Source organism: Zonotrichia albicollis, chromosome 1 (genome assembly GCF_047830755.1).
Source record: "Zonotrichia albicollis isolate bZonAlb1 chromosome 1, bZonAlb1.hap1, whole genome shotgun sequence".
Classification (NCBI taxonomy): Eukaryota; Metazoa; Chordata; class Aves; order Passeriformes; family Passerellidae; genus Zonotrichia; species Zonotrichia albicollis.
The window spans coordinates 34,370,288-34,383,784 of NC_133819.1; the positions used below are offsets into that span (position 1 = coordinate 34,370,288).

Sequence of the window (13,497 nt, forward strand, 5' to 3'; positions counted from 1 at the left end):
GGGTACACCCCTGTTATTTTACAATTCTGCTGTTCACTCTAAACTCAAAAAGTAGTTCAGCTGAGCAGATCTCTTTTTCTTGCTGGATTCTGTTTAGTGTGCAGTTCCAGCACTCTGTGCAACAGCTGTCTGTGCCATATGATTACTTCATTGTTGAAAGCCTGACATATGGAAACTCTACTGAAATGTTAGCTGCTTTGATACCTATGAAGAGGAATGAGCTTTTACATTACAACAACGCTTTTTTTCAGCAACTTAAAGTAAAAAAAATTAAACACACATTTAGAATCTAAACCATATTAGTTTCCAGCATATTCCTGTTACTCTATTTCAATGCCCAATTCCAAAGGCTGGTTACTATTGTGGTTTTGGTTGCTATTACCAGCAAACAATGGGTGGTTTTCTTTCAGCTTTTGCATTCTTGGAAAAGAAGAGGGAACAGATTCAAGAGGAGGCCCGTGGGATTCCTTCATGAGTTATCCATGAAGGCAAATTCTATACCGCAGAATTACAGGAATGGTATCTCATATCGTGGAGATAACAGTACTTGAGATAACCAGGCTTATTGGGAAAACCCCCTAACTGCCACACAGTGTTTCACTTCCCAAAATCAAAGCTTCCACAACAGACAGCTCCTTAGTGGACCAGAAGAAATTTACTTTCCTCCCCTGTAAATTAGTCACCCATAGAGGGAACACAACGATGCTCTAAGTTATTTCATTAGCAGCATGAACACTAGTTAACACAGAAGGAAGCTGTAATATTTTGGTCATTGTTTTGCCAGTAGTAGCATTTGAATCCTGAACAAAATCCATCTGAATCAGAGAAGATATTAATAGTATCTTTTAGTGAGTTTTTATGATTTATTAATTTTATTGAGTAAAAATTTATATGTGCCTTTTAGAAAATACTCAGTATTAGAAGATATTACCTAATGATGTAAATGGGATATGATTCTCCTTAATTTAGTTACCTAAACCTGAATCAAACACAAATGTATTTAAAATTACTGCAGACATTTAAGAATGTAATCACTCTAGATACAAGTAGATAAAAGTATCACTCTGGATAAAAGTACTCTTAACTACCCCGGGCTCTGAAAATAACACACTAGGGGAAGACTGATTTTTTTTTTCTTTTGATTGAAAATTAATTGAATTTCACTTTCTGTTACAGAGTGACATATTATATTAGGTCGTGTTTCACCACTGGTATGATTTATTAGACAAAAATTGGCCCATTTCATGTAGTGTGTTCTGACTGAAATAGTGCAGCTTTAGGACTACTGACAAAGCTACAAAGCAATCATGATTTCAGTTTTAGTATATGCTCTATATATCTACAAAACCACTCCTTTATTATAAATTTGCCAAAGCATCATTCAGATAGTATCCTCAGATGGCAAATGCAGTAATTTCTACATCAACAATAATAATTTGATAGCCTCAGTAGTATTTTTTTTCAAGTCTCATAACATTACTTTGCTGAATTTTTAGGCATATTTAATTAAAATATCACTCTTTAGATGTTAGACTTCTTAAAGGTTAAGGCAAATCCTACAAAGCATTTTTTTTACTCCAGATTAAAATGATTTACTACTTTCAAGTTTTACCAGAAAGGAAAAAAACCCCCAAAATTGTAAAGTTAGGTATTTTCTGTGGGTAGAAAACGGAGTCACATTACTAGATACTGAGACTGGACTGGTGGAAATTTTAAGGAAGTCTGACATATTTATGAAAGGTAAAAACTTTCAAATGCAATCAATCAAAAATGACTGAACAAATATGACTCCCCAGAAAGGCATTTATCCCAATTAATAAGACAAACCAATAGTTAGTCACCTACTCAAATGACAGCTGTAACTCAAAATGGGACTTGCCAATTCTCTCGTGGGGTCAGCCTATGACCACCCATGAAAACTGCACTCTTTCATCTCCTTCCCAAGTGGAAGGGCTGAAGAATGGCCACAGCTTTTCCAGGCAACCACAGCATCCTCAACACTTCATGCCAGGACTGGCTGCCATCCACTGCCCCAAATGATCAGGCAGTAAATAGGTCTATAAACCTATTAAAACTGCATAAATGTTATAACTTGTAATCTATATAAAATAAAAAATAACCAGGAAAGGATGTCTAGGAGCCAGCTTCTTCAGAGCAAAATGAAATGCTAACTGTGAGATTTTTAAGTACTCCAGCTTCTCTTTTTCTAAATTTTTTTGTTTTGCGGTTTTTTTTTGTTTTTGTTTTTTTTGGGGTTTTTTTTGCAGAGGAAGGTGGGAGGGCACAAGATTTAGGGTTGAACTATTAAAAAGCCAGTTGGTGGTATTAAACTCTTGCTTCAGGATTTATAGGAAGGCAAAAAATTCACTCCTGGCTGAAATTTACTATTCCAGGCCTGGAACAGTTTTTTAGAAAAAAGGTCATAAAAATAAAGGAAAATAATAAACAAATTTCAGATGATTTTTGGCATTTCTTTTGGTTTCAGATGATTTTTGGCATTTCTTCAGTGCAGAAGTGGCTTTTTTTTAAAATGAGATTCATCACTATGAATTACTTTTCTAAGTAAAATTTGGAACAGGTTATTTTACTAACTAATTCCCATTAAGTTTCTATCACTGGATCGCTTTTAAAGCTTTTCAGTATGAGGAGATATCATAGCTTTTAAAGGAATGTCAATGCTCTGACTTACACTCAAAAGCCAGGAAGTTAGGAGTGGAAATTTCATCTGCGAGCCACACAGATGTATGAAAACATTGAAAAAATCAACAACGTATGTTAAGGATGCAATGCCAGCCCCATTTTTATCCATAACTAGACTTCATTAGTTTTGTGGGTTTAAAATTGACATTTAAAAATAAAAGCAACATAAATTTTTGTGACTTAATTGACTGCTCCTTAAATAAAGAGATATTTCAGTATTTGCAGACTGCTAACATCTTTCCAAAATAAGCTGTGTGCTGGTGCTACTTTGCTCTATTTCCCTATCACCCTAAGGAGCCTTTATTCCTGATGGAAGCCATTTCTTTTGCTAAATCCTGGCCGTGAACTCTAACAAGACCATTTAAGCCCTACTAAACAAAGTCTCCTGGGAGACACTATTGTTAAAATAAAAAACTGGAGCAAATTTTTAAAGCGAACTTTCTGCAACCATTAGAGGATGGTTGCAGAGAGGAGGTCTTAAGAAGAGAAAACTTGTTATAGGAGAGGGAACAAAAAGCTAAATGTAAGCAGAGAGCATATGCCAGCCACCCCGAGGGAACAGAGGGGAGGTATAGAAAATTAATTACAGCATTTCTACTTCCCACCAAAAGCACAAACGGGCCTTTTTTGGGGACTAACGCATACAGAAGCTGAAGACAAATACATGTCTACCTCATTACCTGAGAAGAGCCTTAAAGAGCACACATCTTTGCTGAATATTTCTGCTCCTCTATGAATAATCTCCTGTACCAAGAAGCAGGAGGTGCTTTCATGAGCACACGCAGCACCGACGTGGGTCAGTGTGGCCGCTGCTCAGCTCTGCCTGAGAACGAGGCCCCATGGGCTCCTGGCACAGGTTTTTACTGTGAAACTTAACAAACACTCTCTGCAGCCAAAACACCTTGAACTGCCTCTTATCATGTTTCACAAGCTGAGTGGGTTTGAGTCTGGTCACTGCACAGAGGAGAGATCATTAGATGAAATTGCACTCTGCTGAAAACTCACAGCAGTAGTTTAAAACTGTCAGGAAGTGGCGAGACATCACCATGAGGACATGCACCAACAGGACTGGGATCCAGGCAGCTCCTGGCTTCACCCAAGCCAAGACTAACAGCCCTGGGAAAGCCAAGATGAGCAGCTTACCAAAAAGGAGGACAGTACATGGAAAAGGGGACGCAAAAGATTAGTGTGATTTTCGCTTTCTACGTTGAATGAGAATGATGAGAAGCCATATGTGACAGGCACTCTCTGCTGAGGAACATGTGTTCCAGGCCACCTCACCAGCCTGCAGGGCATGATTCCTCTCTGGCATCTGAAGTGGCACCACCTTGGGCAGTGACAGTAATGCCAGGCACACTGCTGAGCCCTCACAAACTGTCCAACAACTGAGACAGGAGACAATAAAAGGGAAACAGCCATCCTGAGAATTTAATGAACGAACTAGGTCAAAGCAATCCCACTTTGTTTTTGACAAAGCATAGGTGTAAAGGAGGATGAGGACAAGGAGTATATTTGAATTATAACAAATCCAGGGCATAAGGCAACCTAAGGGAAAATAGGCTCTTGGTTGTCTCAATTACCACAACATACACATTTACCTGCATTCAAAGATGAATTAACAAGAGTTTTCTTGGAGTACAAATCAAACAGGACTGCATGGAAGGAATACAGCAATACTCTTCATTCTCACTGGATGCAGTGGAGGGTATGCCTGTAGGGCTTGAAAGCTGTGCAGGCACTGTGAGGCTGAAATGCAGGACAATTTACATACTGTAAATTGTTTCCCTGAAACAAAGCTTGCCTAACTGCCCTTGGTTACACCACCTTGGTAATCAACTGTCCCATACACTTTCACTTGAGGGAAAAAGTTTTGCATTGGCCAATAAAAGACACGTGAGCTGCACATCTAAAGTTAGCTTGCAACCCCTACTGGGCTGCCTCTTCAGGCACTCCACCTACAGAAACTCAGCCATGGCATGACTTTGACCACCTCACCTATCTAAGTTAGAAAAAATCCTACACCAAGTAAACTCTGGGAGAAAACCTGTGGTTAACAGAAAAAGCTCAATGCTTACTTTAGGTCCAGAAAAACTTTTAAGATAAGAAAAATGGAATTTCTGGGCTGAGGCTGCTGAGATGCAATGCAGTTAATAGTAAATTTTCACAGAAGTCTTAAAGAATGAATATGTGTTTTTTGCTACTAGGATGTTACAAACCCTAGCTTTGGAAGAGGGGTCCAAAAGGGAACAGAGGGTGCAGAAAGTGGAAGCTGGTATTATTTATAACCTGGCAGGCAGTTCTTGCAGAAATGCAGCCATAATAAGCTGAGTCTCTTAACTGCAGGTAAAACAACATTCTGACTAACTTTTAAAAGTTTGGAAAATATACAAATAATGAAAGTATTTTGGTAGACAGATGCTGAGTTTTTTTCTTTAGTATTTGATGGAACATGTTTCAAAGAGTACATCACTAGCCAATACTACTGATGGATGTGCAAAGTTATACTACCTGACCACATCATGAATTAGCCTTCTCAGGAGGAGCTGTACAAAAAAGTAAACAAAAGAAAGAAAAAACTCCCTGCCATCTTCTGTAGGATGTCAAGGAAATGAATCAGTTTGCTTCAAACAGGAGATAATTAAGAAAATCTAAAATTTACTGAATTATATTAGGACTTTATCATTTAGCTTTTTTTGATGTGCTTCCCTTTTTTGTAACCAGGGACATACTGAACAACCACTTCATTTTACAACTTGCAGACAGAACATCCCAAGGACTGCTACAATTTTTCCATTTAATCATTAATACTAAGACATGAAATAGCCTATATAAAAAACATGTGGTGTAACAGTTTTTCAGGGCAGTGATGCTCAAGTGATTTTCTACTAAGGAGAGGATACTGAATCTTTATTACAGAATAGAATAGCTCTATCTTATGCATTTAGCTTTTTAGAAGAAAATCCTGGTACTTCGTCTGAAGCGTACCAGAATTATCTGACAAGATCTCTGCCTAAAGTAAATCAGACTGACTTAGGCCAAGAGATCTGGTTCAGGATAGCAAGCGATTTTCAGCTACTCTAATCAGTGCAAAAAAAATTCCCAGGATGTTTATGCCCTGGAAAACCACTGGAATATTAGCTTTTGAAGGAAATATAGATCCCTTTTTTCCTTTATTTCTTTTCATCAACCTAGTTTCCTAATGAAAGTCACATGATGACATCAGCAGAACATTCCTCCCTGACCACTTACTATGAATTCCAGTTTCCCCCCAACAAAAAAAAAGGGGGGGGAGGGGAATGGGGTAGGGGGAAGATACTGACCACTTCTTTTAAATCTTTAACTGTATCATAGCCAGAGTTCTCCTACTGACACACAAGGGCTCTTTTGCACATTTGGCTTTTCTGGTAAGGTTAGTTTCTTCACATAATTTCAGCTGCAACATTTAAAGTTAGTGTCCTCTACTTTCGCAAAGAATTTGGAAACAAATGCCCAAACACATTTTAGGGACTGCAGACCAAATGTAAAATAGCACAAAGCTTTTCTGTTTTATTTTTTGGGGCTCTTCTTACCCCAGTGCCTCAGTATGTCTCCTGTTCTCCAAGTGCCACAGAGCAAAACTGCTCCCTTTATTTGGGATGAATTAAAGAGTAGGGGCTTACCTGTAGGAGTACTACTGCGAAATGAAGAGGAGGGAGTGATTGGAGGGGTGACTGGAGGAGTAAGGCTTCCACTGCTGTGGCGAGGTGGAGTGGATACATTCCCACGGGACACTGTGCTTGACAAAGTCAAAGAGAGTTTTGGCTGAATCTTTTTCTTCAGGGACTCCTGCTCACGTCGAGCTGCATCAGTCATAAATCTAGAACAAGGACAATCACGAGGATGAGAGCTTTGAACCACTGACCACCAGCAAGCTGTAAGGTAAAGAGAAAGTATTTTTTGCCCTCAGCGACCCAATGGAGTTTCAAACTCAGCCATGACAATTTCCTCTGCAACACACATTCACAGAATACAAACTTCTCCATCAACAGCTTTATGTGTTCAACATCTGGGCCATTTCCTTCTGATTTCAATAAAACTCACATTAGATACTTGCATCATGCGCAAACACACAAGATTTTTAAACTCCAACCAGAGCTCAGCATTACGAACAATAATATGATGATTGTGCTCAGTCCTTTACAGTAACTACATTCAATCATTCTGTGAAAAAGTAGCTGAGAAAAATGTTAGCAGCAAATGACCTTCAATCTGAAGGTCAAAGGGACTTAATTACTTTGTGTAGATACATAATTTTCAATAGGATAATCACATTCTTTTACTAAGGATTTTAGACAACTTTGCCTGGCATAAAATATGTCCAATTAAATTGTAATTCCTCAAACCGGAGTTCCCAGCTCTTGAAAAGCAGATGAGGTCTCTGTAGAGCTCTGTACAGGCTGCTGAAGGCCTGATGCAACTCAAGGTTCATCTCTGTGGGGTGCTGAGAGGGAATCCCCACCAGCATGATGCAAGGTGTGCACCACACACAGTGCTGTAATTCCAGGAGTGCAACTTTCTGCATGGCATATCCCATCTGGAATAAAAAGTGCTTTTTTCACTTTCATTCTGATTCCTTTCAAAAAGGAACAACTGAACTGAAAAAGACCATTTTATTCCAAGTATACACAAAGAGTTACACCAGAAGACATGCTGCTTTGTGCTGATATTCAAAGCATTGCTTTTATTAATTCTCACTTGAAAAGACTGGGCTCCCCCCACAACAGGATCTCTGCAAGTCAGACTTCATGACTTGCCATTCAAGAGACGTTTTAATCCTCTGTCTTTCCCCTCCACTACATATGGATACACATTAATAATTATGGATATCTTGAAGGATTCCTAAGACAGGCTAAAGTAAATCACCGCGTCAGTACAGCCCTCTGTCCTTGAGGCTGAAATACAAACTAGCCCTGCCAGTGAATAAAAACAATATGCACTCACACATGATACAGAATAAAAAGTTAGGTTACACCCAGGCGTTTGTTTGACCATAGTCTCAAACCACTATGGCATAAAATTTTAGCTCCCATTAGAGCAATAAAGATGCATCCTGTCTGTCCATGCCACAAAGCCATTAATAAGTGGATCTTTGCCATGATAAGTAGCATCAACACACAAGTATTAATAAACAAGTATGTGATATGACAGCTTATCTTCTTTGAACTGAGACAACAATACATCATGTCAAGCCCAGATGTGGCATTTTTATGAAGTTAATATTTAAAATGCAGATATTCATAGTAACAATTGAGTGCTAAATTTCTCTTCTTCAATCAAGGGTGCAGATGATATTGACAAAACTGTCCTCAAATGGAAGTCCAAATTTCATTCAAGAAAATATAAGTAAAAGGATCTTTAAATAAAGTGGTCATTCACTACACATTTGCTTTCCTGTAACTAGGAAATGTCTAATTCACTATTTTTGCAATTTGTACTATGATGTATGCTTGCTTCTGGATGGGAAGCCTTATTCCTTAAGAAAATGTTATGGTAACATTATAAATCCTTGAAAACTTGGAAGATAACTTCAACTGTAAGATATTAAAAGCAGCAGCATGAAAGCTGCTCTTTAGTAAACTCAGCCACAAATAACAATGTTAAAATAATATTGAGTTATAACCACTCTGGTTGAAGTCCATAAAAATCAGGAAAATGTGAAGTTATAACTGAAACTTCTCCCTGTCCTCTTAACTCATTCCCATTTGGGCTAAGCATGTAAAGTATATTCCAAAATGTCATTTGTTGTCTACACTGTGAACCTGAGAGAAATGGAAGGCAGAGTCTGTTGAGAAGTGCAATTTCCAACATCTCAAGTATGGAATTAACCCTTCCAGATCCAAATAGTCCCATACAGGTTTGCTGAAGCACTGGCAGTGCTGTGGGTTTAAAAATGAAACTTGTCTAAATGGATTAAAAGGAAACTTTTTTCAGTATTTCAACTGAAATGCAGTATTATACACATGTCTGACCATGGCAATGTTCTTCAAAGCTTAAAATATAAGCATTGTAATGATGGATATAGAATGACATTTCCAACAAATTTAATTTTCATATTGGAAGTCCATTATGGCTGCAACATTAGGTGTTCATGAATCAAGCATGTTGGAAATAGGGTTCAACACTGGTCTCTAAATGACATGCCTGCATACAATTTTCCCTGCCTCATTTAAAAGCACATGATGTCTGGGAAACAGGAAATGGACTGTAACTAAAAAAGGCTGCTGTAAGAACACTTAGGTTAAATCCCATCTTTTTGATAGTCTATCTTCAGACTCTCCATCTCTTTGCTGAGCAAAGCTACCTCTGCTATTTTCAAATTATTATCTACATAACCCTTCCCCTCTAGTTCCACCACTGTGCACATTTCAGTCACCTTTTCTGTTGCATGTGATTTTGTTTACACCTCATAATCCTCTCTCCCTCAAACCAATACATCATATAGGTGCAGTGAAACAAGGAGGATCCTTCAGCTCCCTCCCAGCCATTCATTGACCCTGTTTTGAAAGGCATGGGGTTTATGTGCTTTCTTGCCAACAGTTCATAACAGCAGGCGGGAGTAAATTCTTTCTAAAGAAATCTCTTCTACAGCCATTTTTTCTTTCCTCATCTTTTCAACCTGCCTAATTATTCAAGTCCCTGCTCCAAAAAATGTAGGTGCAATGATTTCTGAATCAAGTGCTTGCAGCAACTTTATTAAACATGAGCAAAATAAGTTTTCCCCTCCTCTTCTCATTCCCTGGAATGGTTCAAGTATTTTTATTGAAACTTTCCCAAGAAATTCAGCCTGAAGGAGACACCCAGCATGGAAAATTTCAGCCCAAACGGATGAATGTTGGCAACATAAGCAAGTGAAACAGTCTTATAATGGAAAGTGTTGCACAACTTTTCATACAGGTGGCAATATAATACAAACAGTGTGCGTTACCTCTTATTACCAACACAAAATGCCACAAAATGCAGAGGCTATGCTCAAATTTTTAAAAAAGCATTTTCCAAACAAACCTTTTTCAGTGTTTCTAAGACTTGTCACCCCCATAAGCTTTGGAGTCAAGAATGACCAGAACATAGAATAGAGGTTTCCTAATGCTGTTAGCGTACACTGCCTCACGATCGTGTGTGACTCATGAGATGATGTCAGAGTTGGTTTATCATAAATCCTATGCTACACACAATGCTGAAGCAGTTACAGAGCTCTGGACTCATCCACCCAGACTGAGGGTAAGGGTTACAAAAATGAGCAGAAGGTAAACTGAAAAGGAAAAAAAAAGAACCCAGGTTGCTCTTCAGAATGCATATCTCTAATAGTTCTCATCAGAGTATGAAGTACCCTTTCCTCCTCTTCCTCACTGTTTCCATGTCCACAGACCTTCACACTGACAGTGAAGAAGGTGCATCACAGCTACTTGGTTGGATTTGAATATGAATTTGCTACATTCCTGGTCTCTCAAACACACACCAACAGAAGATGGGTCACAGTCACGAGTCTCCTGTTCTCCAGTTACCATGTGCACAGGGAAGAGAAAGGAGGGGGATTATTCTGGGTTTGCATAACAAGCAGATTACACCACACAGAGACTGAAGCCCAGGACTGCTCCTCAACACTGTCCAGCTGCACACAAGCTTAAAAAAAATGTACAGCGCTACCTGACATTAACAAATATACGTTGTCCTGTGCCATACCACTGCCAACTAGTACTAGCCCACAACAGGGAAGACAGCAGAACAGAATTAGTTCTGACCTTTTCTCATCACCAGATAATTATGGAAAAACTTTTATAGTAGTATTCAAGTCATATTCATGTTTGCCTAATTTGGCTCACCTGTCCTGAGAAAGCCTGCCACCTTTACCAGAATGTGAGAACATGGTGAGCTTCCATCACTTGCATTTCAGCAGACTGCTCCTTAGCCTGACACTTGCTCAACTTCAAGATTGACTGAGGAGAAAAAAAAGAGCCCGGTGCTCTATTACAGATTTATGCTGCCTTGTGGTGGTATTATATTTAGATAAAAAGTGGTCAGATTTACTTGACAGATGGGGTACACACTAGCTTGCTATCTACTAAATTACATACGTGCCTGAAAGTCTCACATTAATTCTCTTGCTGTTCTTTACACCCATCAGACCAAAGTCCTTGCTGTATCTGTTTTTTCCCCTCCATCTTTTCCCACTTTTGCCTCAAGATGTTTATGCTATTCTTTGTCTGTGCTGTACCAAGAGAGTTAAGGAGGTGAGGGTGATTCTTTTAGCTTTCAGTCTTCCTCATCACATTAGCAGTGTTAAGGAAAAAAAAAGGCTAGGATGGAAAGCACTTCTTGTTGTATGGTATTTTAAAACCTCAGGAGATCTTTACTTTGAAGAGGGATTAGGAGAATCCACTTCTCAAGGGATGACCCCATTTCAGTAGGACAGGACTCTGTGGACTCCCCAAGTCAGGAGCTGTCCTCCCTACATTTTACTTTATCTTTTCTTGTAAAGGCAGCAGTGTGGTTTGACTTAACCAATGCCAGAAAGAAGAGACAATTGTCAAGTTGAACTTCGATTGGGTTAAAGATCTGGTGAAATTTAAATAGTGGGAGTACTTGTTCACAGACAAGTTCATAGACTTGGGCTGTCTCGTCTCCCGGAAAGGATGAAAGGCTTTTCTCAGTTGAACCTGAACAACACTGAGCCAAAGCAAAGAATTACATCCCCAGTAATGTCTTGCCACACTATTTATGTGATCATGAGGAAAGAAATATATGAGCAAGTTTTAGACCATTCATTAACTCAAATAATTTGAAGAACACCCTTGAGCACTTTTACATATCATTCTTTGTAGTGTGGGGAAACAGAAGTACTCTGCAGCTCTTTATAGACCTTCTGCTTCACAGAAGCTAGCAACAAACATTTTCCTTTAGAGATCTTTCATTATAGTTTTAGAAAAACCCTGAAAGAAACATCAATGTGAAAAACCCCCATTAAAACTATGGATAATCCTCCACATGCCTTCATGCTATTTAGATTACAGACTATTTGCATAGTGCTAAAGTACATGATTCATACAAAAATCCCCTTTGGATGGTCTTGCTTTTTTTCTAATTTCACAAAAACCATAACAAGTGAGGAAGAAACAGCCCAAAATAATAATCCCTTCCCCTTCCCAAATCTCTCAAACCTGTATTGGATTTCATAACAGGCACTAACAGATCAAACAGATCATTAAAGGGCATTTCTAAGTTTCTGGAAAGAACTCTTCCTGCTCAGTACTTATGGCAGAAACACCTCACATCTGCACAGGACTTCAGCGTGCTCATTCACTGAGATCAGCTTTTAAAGGGAATTCAGTGTTCATTCTCAGTGCCAGTTGTATTCAGACTCATCTATTGAAAACTTCTCCTATGTCCTAAATATGGAATATTTATGACAAACTGATGAGTATCTTAGAGAGACAGGACAGAATCAGATTTCTTTTTATTACTAGCCTTGGGGATAATTCATTGTTAGTACAATTCTTTCATTTCCATCATTCAACCAGTTCTCTCAAGATGTAAAACTGTTACTGCCATGAAATCAGCCATAGAGTAATAAATATTTTTTTGAATATTTGCATCTTAAGCTAATGTAGTAGAGATTATTAGGCTGCATGTGTACCTTAAAAATTTTAAATTGCATTTCTGCCTCTTCACTGAAAGATTCACACACAACATTCACTCACACTCATTGCTGTCAGTAGATTCAAGGCTGCAACCTTAGAAAAATCTGCTAAATATGAGCAAGAGTTCAGTCGGTTTACTTTAGTTGTCTGCTCTTCACCCATTCTTAAAAGATACAATAAGACACAATAAAATATTCACCAAGGAGGTATTTTGTGCTTCTAGCGTGGAAAATGGATTCAAAAGATTGAGTAATTTCATATCTAAATGTGTAAATGGAGATGATGATGTAAATGGAAATAATCTATTACCACTCAAACAGAATAAAAATAAACCATCCCAAATCATATAATTGCATAAAGCATGTGTTTTCTCACTGTTAATCAATATAAGGCAGTGTTAAAAGCAATGGAAAGAAATTTAGTGTCTCTCTTGATTTTGGGAATACAGAGAAACATCAGTGGGAATTACACTTCATATTTCATTTAACCGAAATACCAAAGACAGAACACAAGCCCTAGCTTTCCATTTTTTAATTATTAAGGAGACATAAATAATGTGACATGAAAAGCAACTTCTTAATTTAAAGTATTTTTAAACCATTTAAACAAAAATATGTCAAATATTGAATGCTTCTGATATTAAATATATGGATTTTAACATGTTCTGTTTGGAAAGGAACTATTTGTTGCATCTTTTTTTTTTTATTCTATTTTTCTTCTCTTCTATTTTGCTTACACTTATTTTTCTTATTTTCCTTCTTTTCAAGAAGCACCAAAATAATATTTAATTTAAAATTAAAACTAACCAAGCATGAATCAGTGTTGTATGTTCAGCCCATCACAAAAATGGCTGTTTACTTAAAATTCAGATGTTGGAATTAATTTCTTTGGGCTTTATGTTTTTAGATTACATGGTACTTTTGACTTTTCTTTCTTGAGTTTAGGTAATACAGCAAATGAAAAATTGAAGGCTGCATTTTATTTTATATTCTTTTAAAATTGTTGGAAAAAATGCACACTGGATAAATAACCTTCAAACACTAACATAATCAGGGCAGATGCAGTCTTATTTTAGACATTTCATTCATAATAAAAATTCATTACTTATTCCTCGACTGATGAT

The 13,497-nt window shown here is 37.8% G+C and overlaps 1 protein-coding gene across 2 annotated transcripts in view; it reads right to left on the reverse strand.

The window, feature by feature from the left end:
* Positions 1–13,497, reverse strand: part of JAZF1 (JAZF zinc finger 1) — a 189,545-nt gene that overhangs the window by 24,328 nt on the left and 151,720 nt on the right. For both annotated transcript variants that reach the window (XM_005480901.2, XM_074537839.1), the window contains exon 3: positions 6,360–6,556. In XM_005480901.2, coding sequence (XP_005480958.1) covers positions 6,360–6,556 — 197 coding nt within the window. The remainder of the gene's footprint in view (positions 1–6,359; positions 6,557–13,497) is intronic.